This window comes from Carassius carassius, chromosome 20 (assembly GCF_963082965.1).
Source record: "Carassius carassius chromosome 20, fCarCar2.1, whole genome shotgun sequence".
Taxonomy (NCBI): domain Eukaryota; kingdom Metazoa; phylum Chordata; class Actinopteri; order Cypriniformes; family Cyprinidae; genus Carassius; species Carassius carassius.
The window spans coordinates 27515449-27536749 of NC_081774.1; the positions used below are offsets into that span (position 1 = coordinate 27515449).

General features: G+C 37.7%; 2 protein-coding genes across 3 annotated transcripts; one reads left to right on the forward strand and one right to left on the reverse strand.

Annotated features, from left to right (window-relative positions):
* Positions 1 to 1839: 1839 nt before the first annotated feature.
* On the forward strand, positions 1840 to 9478 carry zgc:153115 (uncharacterized protein LOC768186 homolog). 2 transcript variants are annotated; one of them, XM_059502359.1, is made up of 3 exons: positions 1840 to 1980; positions 2055 to 2691; positions 6620 to 9478. In XM_059502359.1, exons 2-3 carry the CDS (start codon positions 2187 to 2189, stop codon positions 6901 to 6903), a joined length of 789 nt encoding a protein of 262 aa, XP_059358342.1. In that variant the 5' UTR covers positions 1840 to 1980; positions 2055 to 2186; the 3' UTR covers positions 6904 to 9478. The 2 variants fall into 2 exon arrangements, with proteins under 2 accessions (XP_059358342.1, XP_059358343.1); XM_059502360.1 differs by having other exon boundaries at positions 1863 to 1980; positions 2059 to 2691.
* A 1107-nt stretch (positions 9479 to 10585) lies between these two features.
* On the reverse strand, positions 10586 to 20468 carry colgalt2a (collagen beta(1-O)galactosyltransferase 2a). Its single transcript, XM_059500966.1, has 12 exons — positions 20182 to 20468; positions 18691 to 18804; positions 18396 to 18510; positions 17471 to 17605; positions 16273 to 16477; positions 16030 to 16149; positions 13761 to 13834; positions 13556 to 13662; positions 13275 to 13407; positions 12861 to 12988; positions 12542 to 12748; positions 10586 to 10943 (listed from the first exon to the last, which is right to left on the reverse strand). Exons 1-12 carry the CDS (start codon positions 20409 to 20411, stop codon positions 10700 to 10702), a joined length of 1812 nt encoding a protein of 603 aa, XP_059356949.1. The 5' UTR covers positions 20412 to 20468; the 3' UTR covers positions 10586 to 10699.
* Between the last annotated feature and the right edge of the window lie 833 nt (positions 20469 to 21301).

Below are 21301 nucleotides of genomic sequence, written 5' to 3' on the forward strand. Positions count from 1 at the left end.
CATGCTCTCAATCAACTTCTGGGCCAAATCCAGACTGATAGCAACCCATTCTTTCATAATCACTTCTTGGAGTTTGTCAGAATTAGTGGGTTTTTGTTTGTTCACCTGCCTCTTGAGGATTGACCACAAGTTCTCAATGGGATTAAGATCTGGGGAGTTTCCAGGCCATGGACCCAAAATTTCAACATTCTGGTCCCCGAGCCACTTAGTTATCACTTTTGCCTTATGGCACGGTGCTCCATCGTGCTGGACAATGCATTGTTCTTCACCAAACTGTTGTTGGATTGTTGGAAGAAGTTGCTGTTGGAGGGTGTTTTGGTACCATTCTTTATTCATGGCTGTGTTTTTGGGCAGAATTGTGAGTGAGCCAACTGCCTTGGATGAGAAGCAACCCCACACATGAATGGTGTCAGGATGCTTTACTGTTGGCATGACACAAGACTGATGGTAGCGCTCACCTTTTCTTCTCTGGACAAGCCTTTTTCCAGATGCCCCAAACAATCGGAAAGGGGCTTCATCGGAGAATATGACTTTGCCCCAGTCCTCAGCAGTCCATTCACTATACTTTCTGCAGAAGATCAATCTGTCCCTGATGTTTTTTTTGGAGAGAAGTGGCTTCTTTGCTGCCCTTCTTGACACCAGGCCATCTTCCAAAAGTCTTCGCCTCACTGTGCGTGCAGATGCGCTCACACCTGCCTGCTGCCATTCCTGAGCAAGCTCTGCACTGGTGGCACTCCGATCCCGCAGCTGAATCCTCTTTAGGAGACGATCCTGGTGCTTGCTGGACTTTCTTGGACGCCCTGAAGCCTTCTTTACAAGAATTGAACCTCTTTCCTTGAAGTTCTTGATGATCCTATAAATTGTTGATTTAGGTGCAATCTTAGTAGTCACAATATCCTTGCCTGTGGAGCCATTTTTATGCAACACAATGATGGCTGCACGCGTTTCTTTGCAGGTCACCATGGTTAACAATGGAAGAACAATGATTTCAAGCATCACCCTCCTTTTAACATGTCAAGTCTGTCATTCTAACCCAATCAGCCTGACATAATGATCTCCAGCCTTGTGCTCGTCAACATTCTCACCCGAGTTAACAAGACGATTACTGAAATGGTCTCAGCAGGTCCTTTAATGACAGCAATGAAATGCAGTGGAAAGGTTTTTTTGGGATTAAGTTAATTTTCATGGCAAAGAAGGACTATGCAATTCATCTGATCACTCTTCATAACATTCTGGAGTATATGCAAATTGCTATTATAAAAAGTTAAGCAGCAACTTTTCCCATTTCCAATATTTATGTAATTCTCAAAACTTTTGGCCACGACTGTAAACTGGCTTGTCTTGTAGATTAGCTTCCTATGAACGTATAAACAGGACGCCGCCTCTTCATCACCAACTGATAATAATTCATTTCGTTATTCAAGTCGTTATGTTATTAATCCAGTCGTATCTTTCACTCCACAAAGGTCATTATTCGAAGTAAACTGTACTCTGGTTAGAAGGATGTTTTTATTTTTTTTCACAGAATCATTTGGCTTACGTTACTATTAAATGGTCTCTTTGGTCCACGCCCGTATCGCGCGTCAGTTCACCACGTGACTTGGTGCGTGTTTCTCTTTGCATGCTGGCGACTACGAATCCTACTACGGCAAATGTTAGTGTGTGAATATCAATTAAGTCACGCTCAAGTTGCTTGGTAACCTTCCTAGAGCGTCCTGTCATGCATTACAATTAATATTCATGAGTCCGACGTGATTCGTTTAATCGCCTGCTGAGGACCGCCTACTTACCCACGTCTGCCTTTCAGCCAATCCGTGGAGAGCGACGCGTTACGTAATTATAATTCATGAACCAAGCCTTCTTCGTAGTAGGGTTACTGAACTCACTACCGGGGGCGTGGTGTCGGCTTTTAGCAGCAGACACAATGAAACGAGGGGCAATGTAGGACACCACGTTGGAGTTTGAAACGCAGAAACGCCGGTACCGTATTATTTTTTCCTTCTTTTGGATATTTTTATCGTTTATTTCATTTGTTTTGTTTGTATTTACTTTAGATAGATAGCAGAGGCTGCTGCTGATGAGAAAAAAGCAACGAGTTGAAAGTCTCTGGAGAAGAAACGGACGCATTCAGGAAACGGCTCTCCGTCGTAACTTTTGCTTTGTCGTTGAACGCAGTCGCACATAAAATGTCGTTCGCCTACTCGGATTATCTGGCCGCCGAGTGCCTGGTGTCGATATCCAGCGGCCCCGTCCTCCATCGACCCACCCCGGTGTCTGCTGCGGCTCAGGGCCCTCCTCAGGGCCTTCCTGCCGGGGAGCCTGACGGGTCGAGCGAGGACAGGGAGGTGCGGGAGACGCTCCAGTTAGAGGGGGCCAACATGATGACGGTGGCGGAGATCCTCACCGACCTGCACGGCAAGTTTCGTCCCATGTCGGCCTACTCCGAGAGCAGCAACTCGTCGTGCGGAGAGAGCGGCTACACCACGTTGTCTGACTCCACCACCCCAACGCCGACCATGACCCCCTCTGCCACCCCTGTCCCGGGACAGTACAATAACACCCCTCAGCAGATCTGGGGAGGAGGGGGCGCCCCCCGGTCCCCCACCAAGCGTCACCCCTGTACCTTCGACGGGTGTGACCGGGTGTACGGCAAATCATCCCACCTCAAGGCGCACATCAGGACCCACACAGGTGAGCTGGAGCACATGGGACGGGATGCTCGTTAATGCTGCGGAGATCATTTGTATCCGTATATCTATGTATCTGTGACCCTGGAGCACAAAACCAGTCACTAGTAGCAATAGCCAACAATACATCGTTTCGGTCAAAATTATCGACTTTTACTTAATGGCAAAATCATTAGGATATTAAGTACAGATCATGTTTAATGAAGATATTGTGCACATTTTACAGTAAATATATCAAGACTTCATTTTTTATTAGTAATATACATTGCCAATACCTTCATTTTTACAACTTTATAGGCGATTTTCTCAATAATTAGATTTTTTTTTCACCCTGATTCCAGATTGTTAAATATTTGTATCTCTGCTATCCTAACAAACCATACTTAAGTGGAATGCTTATTTGTTCAGCTTTCAGATTATGCATAAATCTCGATTTCATAAAAAATAAATAAAATCTTATGTCTGGTTTTGTGGTCCATGGTCACACTTATTCGAGTATACGTACTATATAAAAACAGACAGTATGAAATTATAGTTTTATAAACTGCTCATGTTGCCTGTATTGGTTTTAAATGTCCCTGTTGGATAAGCATTTTAACCATCGGCTGTGTTTTATTATAGTTCTCGGTTACTGTAACTTTTAATTATCCGCCGTTTGTTTGTTGACTGTTGTCAGGGGCTCCTTCTGTCAACTCCAACCAGCGGCTCTGAAAAGAGATATTAAACGTGAATTTGTGGATGGTAATTTAAATCACTACTCGTTAGTTGAACAAAAGAGTGGAAAACTTCCAAATGTGGCCTCCTAACAAAGAAAGTTTATGAACAAAGGAAGGAGCGCGTGAGGGAGGACCGAGTATAGTAGCCTAGTGTAGTGACGAGCCTCATATATTTGCATATGAACTGAGCTCGAGCACAGAAGGCTCGTGTGCGCGCCCGCTTGCGTGCAGGTTCTCATTTAAATGCACTTTCTGTTATTTGACTAAAGCTAAAAGAGCTATTTAAGCCACACACCTGCCCTCTCTTTATGGGGTATTAACAAATAGTCTATTAGCAATTGGGTTTGTTCGTGAATTGATGTCTAAGGGGATGGCTTTTAACGGACATGACTGCAGAAGCTTAAGGCAAGTAAAACTAGTACAGTGAGTTACTTAAACTATACTAACACATGAGAAATCTTCAGTAAAGTATACTAGTAATAATTTAGTACAGTGGCAACTAAACTGCTAAACACTAGTGCAGTAGTTCATACAGAATACATAATCTAGTACAGGACAAATTAAAGGCTAGTACACTAATGAGACACTAGGTGCACCCTGTGAAGCCCGCTTAAGTTAATCTGCCATTTTAAGTGAGATTCCAATGTGATGAGAAGGTGCTGTCTGTGTCTCACAAGAGCATACAACAAGCCACAACACTACAAGTTATGCACATTAACACAAGGTATGGCTCCAACAAAGAATGGAAGTACATTTTATGTTCTTTTTAAATACGCTTTTAAGGCCATATTTTATTGCTTTACAATCTTATAAAGTACAAAATAATAGCTATTAATGAAACGGACAAATACAGAGAGATGACATGATTGCAATTTTTTTGGCTGATTCCTATTTCTGAAAAGAGGTAGAAATAATTAACTGAAAAGGAGTTGCTGTATGCTATCCCACTATGTAACTTAAATAATAATTTTTTTGACTAACCTTATTAAATGTCATCTTTCATGTCAAATTCCTAATGTTGTTGCAATTTAGTTGTAATAAAAAGAAACTGTAGAGCTTTGGCCGTTCAAATGACATCAGTTTCAACAAACTGCATCTTTCCACTGCAAGGAAACACAGAAGCTGCATCTATAGTGGCATTAGATGTATTCACACAGACTGTTTGATGAAGTTGAGGTGCTATAAATGCATATGCACTGCAAAATGTTGAATGCATAAAGAATTTTATGAGATTAATGTTTTAAATATTTTTTAAACATACAAATAAGAAATGTTTGTGAAAATGCAGTGATCGCTTTAAATATGAAACCAAACCAGTAGCAGGGTTCCTACGCGGTTTGGAAAAGTATGCAAAGTACACAAAACAGTCGGTGGAACAGTCGATTCGTTTATTGTCTCCACATTTCATCAGTTAATGGTTATGCTTGTCATTTGGCGAAAAAAAGGGCAGGGGAAGAGTTTAGGTTTTATTAAATGTCGGGGGGGGGGGGGGGGCAGAGGGATGAAAGAGCAGCATGTTGCTCTAGGGGGGAGGGAAGGAGGGTACACTAATGCATCATTTCACAGGAAATGGAGAGGGAAATTTACCCACCAGTCATCGCACATCCCTTTAGCACCAAAAGAAGTTTGAATAAGATAAAGGCAAGTTGAGGCACCAGCATTATAATTGAGTTGAATTATTCCCACATGTGGTTTGTACATGGTTGTTTATGGGTATAAAGTGCACGAGAGGCAACATTTAATCTAACTTGTGATTACAGACAAAAGACAAAAATGTCATATTGTCATATTAAACATGGCAACGGACCAATATCGCTCCGTTTAGCAATTTAAAATATGGCCCCTTATTTTATTTCAATTAATAGTACATTGACATTTATGTAATTATTAGAATTAGTATTTATTAGAAGAAGTATTTCATGTCGCCATACCTCAATTTTTTTTAAAATTTCAATTGATCACCGCCGGGGGCGATCTCTGTTGAACTATTAAAGTTGTTTTTATGCACATTTGGCATGAGTTTTCTATAAGTGTAACGATATCAAAATCTCAAGATGCAATATTTATTGCAGTATTTTTTTAAAAAGACAAAAGAAAAATAGGAAAAAAAATTATATTTTGTACATTTTAAAGTTAAATTAGATATTGCGATATGAAGTCAACGATACAATATTTATTGCGATATTTAAAAAAAAGACAAAAGAAAAATTGGAAAAAAATAATGTTTTGTACATTTTTAAAGATAAATTATTCTATCTAATGCACTTTGAGAATGTTACAAAATAAAGTGATGAAAAGAAAAAAACCTATTTTTATTTGTGATATACTGTCTCAGCTTAAATTACATTCACACTGGGGCTCTAAGAAGCAAAACAAATTAGAAAATAATAATAATAACAGCAATGACCGTAATAGCCATATATTGTAAAACAATTGCACTGTAAAATAAATGAAAATAAATATTTCATAGGTATATTATGTCTGCTTTACACAGCAGTAGGGAAATTGCAATATTTCTTTCTCAATTTCTTTGACCGAAACGTCCCTATTGTTTTTATTTTAAAGCAAAACTCCAGCTTCAGTGAAAACAGGCTTACAAAAACACATCTCACTACAAATCTCATGAAACGCATGAAAATAAAGCATAACTGGTGGCTGTTGCATTCCCAAACGTGCGTTAAACTCGCAACACATGCAATAAACGAGTTGATTGAATTCACTGTGTACGGAGCTGTACTGAGGCGCAGAAAACACCGGATCACGAGCTGATCGCCTGAACGAAGTGTGCACTTCACTTTGTAACGTGCAGTGAAAACATGTTTTATCAAGGGATTAAGTCTGATTGTGCCTTCAGTTTTAGTTCATTTGACAGATACTGTGCTAAAGCATAATGGCCAAAAACACAACTGTAAAGACCTTTTGTGTTAGAATAAGAAGTTTAAATATATTTTAAAAACTACACTTTTTTTATATCCTCGTGACCATGATAATATCGAGACCGTTTTGCTATTGTGATATCACAATATTGATAATATCGTTACAGCCCTAATTTACGCTGTTATGACCAGCAGGCATCATCAGCGTGTGGTGTTTTCAGCACTTCGAAACACTGAATCATTTTGTCAAACAATGGGTTCAATTGATTCAAATCTTCAAAAAGGTTAGTTTCTCCCATCACTACTAATGAGTTTTGGATCACTCATGTTTTCTGTCTAGGTGAGAGGCCCTTTCCATGCACCTGGCCCGAATGCGAAAAGAAGTTTGCCCGTTCTGATGAGTTGGCCCGACACCTGCGTACCCACACCGGCGAGAAACGCTTTCTGTGCCCACTCTGCGACAAGCGCTTCATGCGCAGCGACCACCTCATCAAGCACGCCCGCCGGCACCCCAACTTCCACCCCTCCATGATCAACCGCAAAGGTTCGGCTCAGGGATCCGCTTTGACCCAGTCCACCACTGCCTCCACCACCTCCTCAGAGTACGCCAGCACTGCCATGTAGACGCCCCCTCACCAGGACCCCTGCCTTCTGCACTGTGACCACTGTCTCTGTCAGACACTGCAGCTTGACTCGATCGCCGTGCATGCTGGGATCCTTTTAAGCTCAGTCCTCACTTCCACAGGCCAAAAATGCAGAACTTCACCATGTCTTCCTCCAAACCCCTTCGCCCAACCAGTCATGACCAAAATGGGCGAAGGAGACACAAACGCTCAAGCACATTCCGAGTCGCGTGATTAAATGATCACATGACTGACAAGTGATGCCGAATGCAACATTGCTCTTAAATTGTTTGCTTTGGGTGGAATAAATTCGTCTGAAATACCTTAAAACACTATTTCGGATGCATGCAGAGAAAATGGCCACCAGCAGTAGCACAATATTTTCCATCTGTCATTTTGGTGTATCACTTGTCAGCCATGTTTTAGAAACTCCTGAAGGATGCGTCACAGTTAAAAGGAAAGTTTACTTGTTCTTAGTCTTTTTGCAGTAGTTCCTTCTTTGTCAAGTCTTTTTGTATAGCCAGAATGGCTAACCCTGTCTGGTTTTGCTTGTCCACACATGCTGTATGAAACAATAACCAGATTCATTTGCAGATTATCGTAAAAAAGTATTTGTGTGTTACTCATGAATTTGATTCTTGACACCCTTTGAAACCAAACAACGATTGAACCGAAATGGCCAGTGCGTTTCTTTTGGGTAGAAACACTGCCTGTAATGCCGCATTTCCACATAGCTTTCCCTACTGGAACTGTAATAAGTTATTGTCATTTTAATTTACTTTTATTTTCTATTAGTAGTATCAGCATGGCAACTGAAATAGTAGTATTTTTTTTTATTAATTAACATTATTAGACCATGCATTTATTATTATAATTATTATTTTCCATTATTTTGTTTGTCCATGCAATGTCACATGTTGGTACATGTAGCAATGTGTTTAATGTGGATACGTGTAGATAAATATCTATGCTTGCAGCTTCAATGGTAAAGACGTTATTATATGAACTACTAGAAGTAATACACCTTATAATAGGGTTGACAGGACACGCTTGAATAGAATAGTGCTGCTTGTGTGCGAAGGTTTGCGCGTTGCGTTTGTGTGTGTGTGTATTCACGCGGGAGAGCCCGTGAAACGATCTCTCTCCAAAACTGTCCCTCCTGCGGACCTCTTACAAACTATCTCAGAGAACAAAAAACACATCAGGAAACTCAGAAAGCCTTAAAACCTTTTGACTTGTTTTGCACCATTGTTAACGGTCGGATAATTTCTACAGGTATGCCGTCAGGCATCATTCTTCTCGACTAAAGAAATACACATGCAATATTGCACTTTTTCTCTTACTGGTATTGTCAACGATGCTAGTCGTCTGCTAGTGTAATGGGTTTCACTGTATAGATGCTACTGCATAGTGCTCAACTAAACGAACACTGTGGAAGGGGATAGAGACCTGGCACAATAAATCAATACAATCGTCTAAATGTGCACCTTCGTGTGAGGAAAATGGACTTGATTTTTGTGAACTTTTCACTTGCGTTTGTATTTTGCTTTACATTTGGAGTGTAACGGATACAAAAGGTCTGACTGCACAGTTCGTCTGGTCTCAAAACTACAGCTGTTTTACTGGTTTGTCGCACCATTTTCTAATCATGCAATATTCAGAGCACTTTAAGTAACTGCTGGCAGTAACCTGAAGTGTGATGACAACTTATAAGTTCTCAACCACAATAACAAACCAAACCGGAATAGTATATAAGACTCTGTTTGTTCTGTAGCTAATTATATGAATTCTTGTGTGTCTGGCCGGGATTTTTTGTCATCTTTGCGTAGTTGTTTTCCTGTAGCGGGTCGTCTGTGGATCTGTTGACCATTGACGGCATCAATGGTACACTGTGTTAGGCTGCAGTGGGCTTTGTGCGTATTCTCGACAGACTGAGACCTTTGTGATCCCGTCTTTTGATTTTTCCCTCACAATGCCCTCTTTTAGCAGGCTGGATTCAACTTTGCATTTGATATCCCTCCCATTTTACTCGACATATTTGCAGCTAGTACTCTGGACAGCCATCACAAACCACTGGATCAAGTCTGATTTTATTTTATTTTTTATTTGTTTGTGTTTTGTGGTCTTTGATTTCAGTTGTTTATCTTTTGTATTTGGTTTGATGTACTGGAACGTCTTGTTTCTTATGTGTTGTATTGGTTTACATACTTTAGATGTCTATATATAGTATGCAAAACATAGCTCTCTAGATAGTTTAGGATAACTTGGCAATCGCATAGCGGAGAAAATGCGTATTCTATAGTTCCTTTGGGAAAACGCTGCATCATTTGCTGTGTTTGAGGCATCCGATCTCTGCGGCACGGCTGCTTTTTATCATGATGCTAGATTGAGAAAATGTAGAGTAATTAATTTTTATTTTGAGAACTGCTTTGTTGCTTGGCGTACAATCTAGATCTTGTCCATCACACTAAAAGATTATGCACTGATTGGCGGATAGTCTATAGTGATCACACTAAAGGATGTCTAATGAGATCTCCTGAGGCCTCAGTCTACAGCCATATCTCATATCAGTCAACCGATGGGTTTTGTCAATACAAAAGCTTCCTTGTATCTCCTCAGGTGATAAAACATAATGCTGAAAACCTCTGTCCTTCATGAGCGGGACCTAATGTTAAGCGTTTTTTTTTTTTTTTTCGCTTTGTTTTGCATTATTCTGCAATATAATTCTATTTATTACATGCTTTTTTTGGTGTGCTTTAAAATACCTTTTTTTTCAGTGGTTATTTTATGGTATGAGACTTGACTAATAATTTGATTTGATTCATTGTTTGCCTCCAACAAAAACAAACATCAAAAAACTTCCAGTGCTTTTTAAATAAATAAATGGATTAAGAATTATTGTGTATTTTGGTGTTTATTACTTTTATATGAGAATACTTCGATGTTACTATGTGGTTGTTTTCTTGAGCTCATCACGTGTCTCAAGTGCATACTGGACACAAAAAGGTCATTCAATTTGAGTGTATTAACATGCTGTACTTCATCTAAAACATTTTTCTAATTCTTCTATAGTTATTATGCATAAAATGGATTATGCATTTTTATGACCTAACTGATTGAAATAATGCATTCTAATTTAACGCAACATTTTTTAAATATTGGCATTTTATACATGCATTACATATTATTGGTATAATTGAATTTAAGATGAATGAATTTTTAATTAATTAATTAAATGAATGAATGAATTAAAAATGATTTTTTTTGTATTTGGTTTGTTGTAACATTAATAGCAGCATTTGAGCTGCATGTTTTCAAGCATGAATTTAAGATTTGCTTATTTAATTAGCGACCTGAAATTTTTGTTTTGTCACATTTTCTGTATAATAACAAAATTCAGAATCCATTCATTTTTTTTAGGACAAGATATAGCCTACAGATTTTTCAATGCTATTACAGTTCAGTTTTTTTTTTTTTTTTGAAGCACATTCCATGAATACATCATTTTTTGAGCCATTTTCTTAACTACCACGATCATCTGTATTTTGTATTGTACAGTATATGGTCAGGTACCTGTTTAGTGTTCCTCACAGCTGACATCAGTATGCAGATGCTTAGCTGTATCACTGTCATCCACAAAATCTACATATATATACAAACACACACACACACATATATATATATATATATATACATATATATTGACTCCACATCAATGGTTCTTTCCTTGAGCTGTCATATGATCTTCTTTTATTAACACGTTTGACATGTTGTTTATTACTTCTGTAAGAGTTTAATCAGAGTTCATCTCTCGGGCTGTTCTCAGCAATAGGCGTTGGGCTCTTATCACCACGACTGCGGTCTCCACGGATGTGATGGCGGTCCCAGTCAGTGGCCACAGTCTCATCGTCCCAGATGGTGGAGGTCTCGGTGTCGCTGAAATACCCCGGCTCCCCAGTGTAGTGTGTGGGAAAGAGCAGCAGGGGCTGTACAGAGAAAGCCTTCAAGTTTCGCTGTTTAAATTGAGACATGTATTCCTCCCTAAAGAAAGAAGTTAGTTAGTTCAACTAAAATTCCAGTAACCGTTTAGTTTAGGGTCCAATCCTCACAGTTAACTAGTTGCTTATTAGCATGCACATTACTAGCATATTGGCTGTTTATTAGTACTTATAAAGCACATATTAATTATTCTCCATGACCATATTTTAGATCCCTTAATATAACATAACATACCTAAACATAAGAACTAACTATCAATAAGAAGCAAATAAAGTTGTAGTTAATAGTGAGAATTGGCACAAAACTAAAGTGTGACAATTCATTTTTAAAAGCCATTACTGTACATTCAGTTCTTCATAAATGTGATAAAATATGTCATTGATAATGCATCGTGTTTTAATCCAAATCTTCTGAGAAGATGTGATCACTTTATATGATGAGCAAATTTTATTTGGTCTTTATAAATGTTGATAAACGCACATACGTACACAACTGGTAACATTAGAAAAACTTTAGATTACATTTTCAAATTATTAGTCATTTTTTGTTATTAAAAATATTTCACATTATTACCATTTTTACTGTATTTTTGATCAAATGAATGCAGCCTTGGTGTGCACAAAACACTTTATGTTACGGTTACATCTATTAGTTGCTTATTTGCATGTACAGTATATTACTAGAATATTAGCCATGTATTACTGCTTAAGCACATATTAATGCCTTATTCTACATCCCTAATCCTACCCAATGCCTAAACTTAACAACTACCTTACTCACTATTAATTAGCAGAAATGTAAGAATTTATTAAGAGAAAAGTCACAGTTATGAAGTGAAGTGACATTCAGCCAAGTATGGTGACCCATACTCAGAATTTGTGCTCTGCATTTAACCCATCCGAAATGCACACACACAGAGCAGTGAACACACAAACACACACTGTGAGCACACACCCGGAGCAGTGGGCAGCCATTTATGCTGCGGCGCCCGGGGAGCAGTTGGGGGTTCGATGCCTTGCTCAAGGGCACCTAAGTCGTGTTATTGAAGGTGGAGAGAGCACTGTACATGCACTCCCCCCACCCACAATTCCTGCCGGCCCGGGACTCGAACCCACAACCTTTCGATTGGGAGTCCGACTCTCTAACCATTAGGCCACGACTTCCCACAGTTATTAGTAATAAGCAACTAATAGATGTAACCATAAAATAAAGTGTTCCCAAATAGTTTTAATTATTCCAAACTTCAAAAAGTAGTGTACATAGAGCACACTGAATACAATCAATGAGGTTTATTCTTGCACCTAAATCAAGAAAGGTTTAGCTATTGTTTAGCATTTTTTATGTGCTCTATGTAGGTTCATTAATAAATGTTTATATGTGAACAAAAGCCTGAGTTAAATGTGTTGATGGTATAAAGCAACTGTCTTTTCAGAATATTTGGATCAAACCATTCAGATTCTACAGTTTTTTGAAGCATTAAAGTTTTGCTGGAGAACATGGACTTTAGTAGAGGGATGGAAAATGAGCAAAAGTCTGAGTTTGAAAGGACACGACGGTGAGTAATTTATAACAGATTTTTTTTCTTTAATTTTTGTCCCTTTTAAAAAAAATGCTAATTGCCAACATCTGCCAAAGCTTACTTGGGGTGCTTGTTAAACATAACTGGCAGAAACTCATCCACCGGCAGCATCTTGCTGAGTGGCTGAGCCTCCATAAGCGTCTTTGCCCCCTGCAGTGAAAGGGCATATCCAAGGGTCCAATAAGAGTAATCTGGGATCACCAGGTTCTTCACTCCCTCCACCAAGTGCTCTGGATGCTTAATTTGCAATCGTTTACGCCCTACATATCTTAAAGAGATGAGAAGGGAGAATGGGTACACATGCAAAGACCAGCGACCACTTTGTGGATGCTAGTGATGGATCCATATAAAGACTCAAAGCAGGAGAGACCACAACTCACATTAAATCCCACTGGAGGCTTGATTGTTTCACGTCCTCCAAGATGGTGTTGAGACGGCTCTTGAAGCTGGGCTCAAACCTGACATCATCCTCCAGTACAAGCACCTGATGTTGCTGGAGCTCCACCACCTGAGGGCGACACACAAAAAAGACGAGGGTGTGGGGGGTTGCAGCAATACCATAAAAGAACCATTTTTGGTTCCCCAAAGAACCTTTTACTGAACAGACTTTTGAAGTAACTTTTTTTTTAGTGTGAAAAATATTTTAATAATCTAAAGAACCTTTTGTGCATTGGAATGATGATAAGGTTCTTCAAGGTACCTTTATTTTTAAGAATGCACTTTGCACTTAATGCCATCATACACAAGAGTTTGTTAATGTAGCAACTGGTTGTGGAGCACGTTTTAATGTGTACCTTTTTCCAGATGTTGTAATGACTAAGGAAGCAACCAATTTCACCCTTAGTTAGCACACGATCAGAGTAGGGATCTTTATAACCAGGGAGCATCTCGATTCCTAAAGCTCTTAGCTGAGTTGAATTCAGGGCTCTAGGAGAGAGGAGAAACTGGAAGGAGTCATATTTGATTGTGGTGTAATAGCAAAATATACTTTGCATAGAGAAGGAGAGATGATGGGCAATAGGTTGAACTTTGAAACTGTGTAACTGGTGTGAAAGTGTGGGTCATAATATCATACTTGCCATCCACCGCGTCGGTGATGGTGAAGTCTATGCCCAGCACCTCCAACGAGCGCAGCATACGATCTCTGCGATCTTCCCGACGCTTTAGATTAATCAAATAGACCTTTAAAAAGGGGTGGGGGGTAAGAATATTGCATTACCACAGACTGAAGATGCAACATTCATGCAAAATTCTACATTTAGTTGTCAGTAAATCTATACCTGATTGAATGCCATGGTGTCTTTAGGTTTGGAAGCAATGTGTAGATAACGTGAAGTTTCCAACTTGAAGTCAACTGAGAAAGATAAACTACATATTATTTGTCTTTTAACCCCAGTTGTTAAAAGAATTTTAATTGAAGGCCCAGTTTTCCACATGGTTAGTCAATTATTTTTGTACCAACTTCCCATTTGCTCTTTGGTCCACTATCATGGATATTATCGGCCACATCCTTCAATGACAGCCTCATGGGGAAATGTATTAAACTGAGATTGAACCATAAAACAACCCATGCTAAATGTGCCACAAACTGTTAGGATCAGGTTGAAACAATCAATTAAACATAAACAAGTTTGTTCAGACAAATATGCAGAGCTGTAGGTGCTACACACCGTGGGAAAAGCACAAAAAAACTAAACAAATTATTTTACTGTTCATCAATGAATTTTTGGATTGGGGAGGATGTTTTGAGCTTTGAAAGTTACACTATGTAATGTATCATAATACAATTGATTCTTTTAACATGCAGATTTCAAAACAAATTCAAACTAATCTACAGTCGTGGCCAAAAGTTTTGAGAATTACATAAATATTGGAAATTGGAAAAGTTGCTGCTTAAGTTTTTATAATAACAATTTGCATATACTCCAGAATGTTATGAAGAGTGATCAGATGAATTGCATAGTCCTTCTTTGCCATGAAAATGAACTTAATCACAAAAAAACCTTTCCACTGCATTTTATTGCTGTCATTAAAGGACCTGCTGAGATCATTTCAGTAATCGTCTTGTTAACTCAGGTGAGAATGTTGACGAGCACAAGGCTGGAGATCATTATGTCAGGCTGATTGGGTTAGAATGGCAGACTTGACATGTTAAAAGGAGGGTGATGCTTGAAATTATTGTTTTTCCAGTTTTAACCATGGTGACCTGCAAAGAAATGAATGCAGCCATCATTGCGTTGCATAAAAATGGCTTCACAGGCAAGGATATTGTGGCTACTAAGATTGCACCAAAATCAACAATTTATAGGATCATCAAGAACTTCAAGGAAAGAGGTTCAGTTCTTGTAAAGAAGGCTTCAGGGCATCCAAGAAAGTCCAGCAAGCGCCAGGATCGTCTCCTAAAGAGGATTCAGCTGCGGGATCAGAGTGCCACCAGTGCAGAGCTTGCTCTGGAATGGCAGCAGGCAGGTGTGAGCGCATCTGCACGCACAGTGAGGCCAAGACTTTTGGAAGATGGCCTGGTGTCAAGAAGGGCAGCAAAGAAGCCACTTCTCTCCAAAAAAAACATCAGGGACAGATTGATCTTCTGCAGAAAGTATAGTTGCTTCTCATCCAAGGGAGTGGGCTCACTCACAATTCTGCCCAAAAACACAGCCATGAATAAAGAATGGTACCAAAACACCCTCCAACAGCAACTTCTTCCAACAATCCAACAACAGTTTGGTGAAGAACAATGCATTTTCCAGCACGATGGAGCACCGTGCCATAAGGCAAAAGTGATAACTAAGTGGCTCGGGGACCAGAATGTTGAAATTTTGGGTCCATGGCCTGGAAACTCCCCAGATCTTAATCCCATTGAGAACTTGTGGTCAATCCTCAAGAGCCGGGTGGACAAACAAAAACCCACTAATTCTGACAAACTGCAAGAAGTGATTATGAAAGAATGGGTGGCTATCAGTCTGGATTTGGCCCAGAAGTTGATTGAGAGCATGCCCAGTCGAATTGCAGAGGTCCTGAAAAAGAAGGGCCAACACTGCAAATACTGACTCTTTGCATAAATGTCATGTAATTGTCGATAAAAGCCTTTGAAACGTATGAAGTCCTTGTAATTATATTTCAGTACATCACAGAAACATCTGAAACAAAGCTCTAAAAGCAGTTTAGCAGCAAACTTTTTGAAAACTAATATTTATTTAATTCTCAAAACTTTTGGCCACGACTGTAATGAGAGGTTCAGAGAAAACAGAGAGAATGTGTGAGAGATGTCACAAAGGAGTGAAAATTCTCTCTTTCCTGTGAAAACTATACAGAAGTGTTTGTGTTAGCTTGGTAGAGACACAGAGGTAGAACAGGAAGTGGTGAATAGATGGTCCACACCTCTGCTTAACAGTTTATTCACTTACAAATATAATACAAATACTGTATTTAACGTCACCTCAGCACCCATTTACCACACATCACCAGAAAGTCCCTTAGTTTTGTGGCCTGTAAACACCCTTGTCAGTTCTTCAGATTGTTTTTTGATCATGCAGATTTAGTGATACACACTCAGTGCCTCTGTGACGGTGTGGCTGAAGCTCTCCACCTCCTCCTCCAGAGTCTGCTTTGTATTCAAAGGCAGTGGCAGGTACCCATAATGCTCTTGGTTGCATATGAACATCTGCACACCTGTAAAGAGTTGAAATAGAACAAAAAAATTCAAGCAAATATTAAACATATCATGGTGACCTATATACGTTCCTCTTAAATAGGCTACTTGGATAAAATAGAGATGTAAGATGTAATTGTTACCTGCTTGTCTTGCGGAAAATGCAAAAGCCATGATATCGTCCAAGGCCCAAAGGTAGTAATGGTGCACAGGGTGAAAGGCCAGGGCTGCACTAGCACTGCGCCGCAGGTCTATCAGCATTGTGGAGTGAATCATGGGAACCGGGTGGCAACCAGTACGCTTCCAGTTACGAATGGGAACATAATGTGGTGTTCGCTTATAATACCCCTGCAGAAATTTTCAAGAGATTTTCAAGATTCACAAGAGATTTAGAGCACGAAGAAATAATAAAATGCTCAAATGCTTATCATGCAGACAAAAGGAGAAACAACAAATAAAATCCAACAACAAATAAAATTTTTTTAAAATTTAATTTGCCCTGAATTATAATTATTTGTATTACACTTTTATGCTGCAGTTAGTTCCGGTCCACACTTTCTGTAGGTTACATTAGTTACTGTATTATGAGTGAGTGATTCATTGATTCATTCAGTCAAATTATTCATTTAAAGCGTTGCTGACAACATGGTATTGAAAATGTAAGTTACTCAATGTTAACTTTATTGAACTGTTTTATAAAGAAAAATGTTTTCTACATGTTCAGACACTTCCTGTTGTAGTCTACAAGACTGTGTATTTAACGGCTTTAAGATCTACAATCCCATGTAGCATTGCAAATTTTGCAAAACTACTGATGTGTTGATCATGTTGTTTTTGCAAAATATGCATAAACCAACATTTAAATAGTTTAAACATTTAAGTATTTTGTCATTCTCAGTGCTGATTTCTTTTGGTGTGGTTTCCTTGTTTTTTATTCTCTAATTGGTAGAATTGTATTTCTTTGCAGAATCATGGGTAATGTAGTTTTCTTCATGTCATGTGAATTCCACCAATCCTGAACTTTCAAAAGGAGCAAAATGCAATGTGTTCACATTAACTTGCGATCTTTTTCACACTCTCCAGTTCCAAGATTTACTCGACTTGCCATAATCATGATCATGATCATCATAATCATGAAGACCAATCCCCTAAACCTCCCCCAGTGAATTACAACAAATTGGGTACAATTTTGGAAAATCCACCAAGATTATTTGACTAGCATATTATTATTTAACTAGCATACAGGTGGGAACACAAATGAACATGGGACCTCAGTGTTCATCACACTTGTCTGCTGCAGTTGTAACAACAAGAGTCATTGTAACAAGAACTGTCCTGTACCTGTGAGGTCATTCCACACCAAAAGTTAGAATAGAGTGTTCTTGACTCTAGCATTGGAGCAACCAGTGTCCGATTCTCAGCCATCAGTCGATTCAGTACTTGTGTGTTTGTCAGCAGGTTGTCACTGTCTGCAAACTAGAGGACAAATCATTTAAACAATCATATATTAAAAAACAAAGAAATATCAAAATACACAAAATTATTGGGATTGTATAAAATTGCATGTGTTTTGTTGGTTAACAATTTGATACATCAGGCTTTTATGGATCAAAGTATAATATAGAAGAATATAAGAATCATACACGAAGAGAGAGAGAAAAAAAAAATATATATATATATATATATATATATATTTATATATATCAAACCGATCAATGGTTAAAACTGTATAGTATACTTACATAAAGTGCACATAATGTCCGTTGTTGCAGTGTGTTACAACTGGCTGCATTTTCCTATCATATTTACTTACTATATTTAAATAAGTAGTTATCGCATGGTCTGTTTAACAGTTCTCTGATTTTGATGAGAAAATGGTGTAACGACCACTAAAATCTGTGCCTAGACTAAAATTGTTCTGATTATGTGAATAACATTGGAATATCATATCCAGACTACTGTATTTTTATTTGATATGCAAATTTCAATGGCTCAATGGCTCCCAACAAAATTAAACTTTGCTCAAAAACCCTTCTGTTGTCTGACAGTTTTTAGTAAATTACCCTTTCATATACTTGTCAAAATGTCCACCTTCCATGCTATTCCAAATCTGTCATCTTCCATTTATTTCAACTAAGTGTATATTTGGTATTGTTAGTTTAGTTTATAGAATTTTAAAATGTTAAATCATGTTAAAATGGGAGTATCAAATATGATGCATCAGGAAGCTGATCTAAAATCAGTTCAGCAGGAGAGGTGTTCTCACCAGGATGTAGTCTGCCCACTGAGCCCTGGCCGCTGCGAGGGCAGCCTGCCTCAGCTTCATCACACGAGTGAACCGAGACTCTGGCCAGTGCTTGGGACCCAGTTCATCCACATAACTACAAATATATTGAACGAGAACAGAATGCTTTACACAGACACAAAATGAGTCTCCTTTGGTCAATATATGTCAGTTCTGGAAAACATTAAAGGTTTTATGTTACTTATGGCAGAGAGAATAGTGAGTTGTAAGAGAATGGCTATGAAGATGTAGTGCTTTGTATGTCAAGTGTTTTCACCTGTTCTCCTTCTCCATGGTCTGCAGATGGACTGAATGATACAAACGCTCCACTCCAGACAGCCATTCACGCAGCATTGCAGTGGTGTTGTCAATATTGTGGTCGGTAGCGGCCCTGACATATCAAAAGTCCACATTAGGACCAGAATTGGCCCACGTTGTATTTTTCTTTTCAACATCATCATCTTGCCATACAAAACATTTATTTAGCATAGACACTACTGTTCAAAAGTTTAGGGGTCAGTGAGTATTTAATTTCTTTTCTTTTTTTTTCTCTTTTTTTTATAAATTAATATTTTTATTCAGTAGGGATGCATTAAAATTGATCATTAGTGACAGTAAAGATATTTTTAATGTTGCAAAAAAAATCGATTTCAAATAAATGCTGATATTTTGGCCTTTCTATTAAAGAGTCCTGCATTTTTTTTTTATAAATTACATTTTAAAATATATTAAAATCGAAAATGGAGACTTCTATCAAAAACATTAAAACATCTCAAAGACTCTATAATAAATGATATAAACGTTTGAATGGTAGTCAGTGCACAAAATTGTTATTCAAGTCAGACCTTAAGCAGCTTGCAATCATAATAGTTTGTGTCATTACTCCTATAAATAGTCTGAAATTAATATGGCAAGTGATGAACTTAAAATAAGTCCACTACGTTAGTAAATTATGTTTTTTAATATTTTTTATTTATTTTTGTATTTGGTTTTCAGACTGGCTTCCATGAACTCTAAGGGGGTTGCAAGTTGGTGCAGAAAATGCAAAAAAAAAAAAAAAAAACAAAGAAAGGAAAATAAAAAATAATAATTAAAATAAAAAATAATTAATAAATAGATTATTTTCATTTTATTTAAAAATGAATATTTATGATTAAAAATTTATAAATATGATTTATATTTATTACAAAATGTATAATGTTATAGAAATAAATTATAAAAGAAAATATACCTGGTTGCATTTTTGGCATTTATTGGAGTGGCAACCCCCTGCACTTTCTCCTCCATTTCTCCTTTTACCCTTTCACACATTCTTTCACTTCACTGTCATATTTACTTTTCAAGCTTTCCCAGATATTTCAGGCTAAGATGTCATTTAAAGCCCTGAGCTCACATCAATGTGGTCATATACAAAACCACATATGTATACATCTTAGACTGTGATAATTTAGACTGTCTTTCAGCAAAAACACTTTCCAATACTGTAGTCGTTAATAAACCAATAATCATGCACTTTCAAATATGTGTTGATATAAAAATGCATTCATCAAAATTTGAAGTAATATAAAACTATATATGCAATATTCTGTTAAGCTTAATACAAGTGAGGGTTGATATTAATGCAAGTCTTCATGAAATGTATGTCTGTTCCTACCTTCAGCTGATAGCCTATCTTCCTATTAGAAAGCAAACAATTTTTCATAGAAAATTATTTTGAAATTAACATTCAAGAATTTGAAAGTACATATTCCAGCAAAATTGCGGTTACCAGATGGAGATGCGGTCCTTGGGATAATCCAGTCTCTCAATACATCCCAGAAAATAAGGAAGACTGTGTTCACTGTTACGGGCCAAAGCTGCAATGACTACTTTGGGCTTGAGAAGAGATGTCTCGTGCAGAACAGGCTCCAGGTCACTGAGTGTATGAATAAAGCCCATCCATGTCTCTAACAGTAAGAGTCCGAACAGAAGCTTTCCAGTTGCTCTCAGGTCCATCATAGTGTCTGAATGTGCAGAAGTACGCCGCACTATAGGATACCGTTGTGAGAGAGGTGAGAGAAAGACTCACTGACTGGGGAGGTTTGAGTTTGCTTAGCCTACATTATACACAATGCAAGTACACTCATTTGAATGGAAGGACTGTAAAAGAATAACATATAAGCAAATCAATGGCTAAATAAAGGCACACAGCTAAAATTTATTAGTGCACCCCAATTCATTGTACAGATTGATTAAAAATAATAATAATAATATTTTTTTTATGCATTTTCATATCCACATTGACTAGTCTTGACTGATCGCAGGGTATTTAATGAAAATGCAATTAAAAAATCTTAAGTGTCAATGCATTTAAGAAAAAATAAGACATTTTGATCACCATTTTGCTGCAAATTTGGCTCAGAATGCATTTTGAAATTCACACTGCATTTTGCTAAAATTATCACGTGGTATCACGATGAAAATGCAATCTCAAGTGCCCTACCTGTAAGTCTAAATGCATCCTCAATATACTAAAATTTTCAAAAAACATGTTTCAATCAATCAAACTGCAGTTGGGTAATTTTGATTAAACAAAAATAACAAACAAACAAACAAAAAATACAACTAAAACAATTAAAGACAACAAAAACATGATAGCATAATAAAAAAAAATGATTTTTTAAAATAAAAATAACCCCAGATTTATCTGTTTTTGTAAATAAACTCTTCATATATTATATTTTTATATTTTATATAGTTTAATGTGTAATATAGTTTCATAGTTCTATTGTCTAAATGTAATATATATATATATATATATATATATATAATAAAAACATTAAAGAGCAGGATCCCAAATTGAAAACTTGCCCCATAGAATATTACAATGTCTCAAAATTGCATTTATG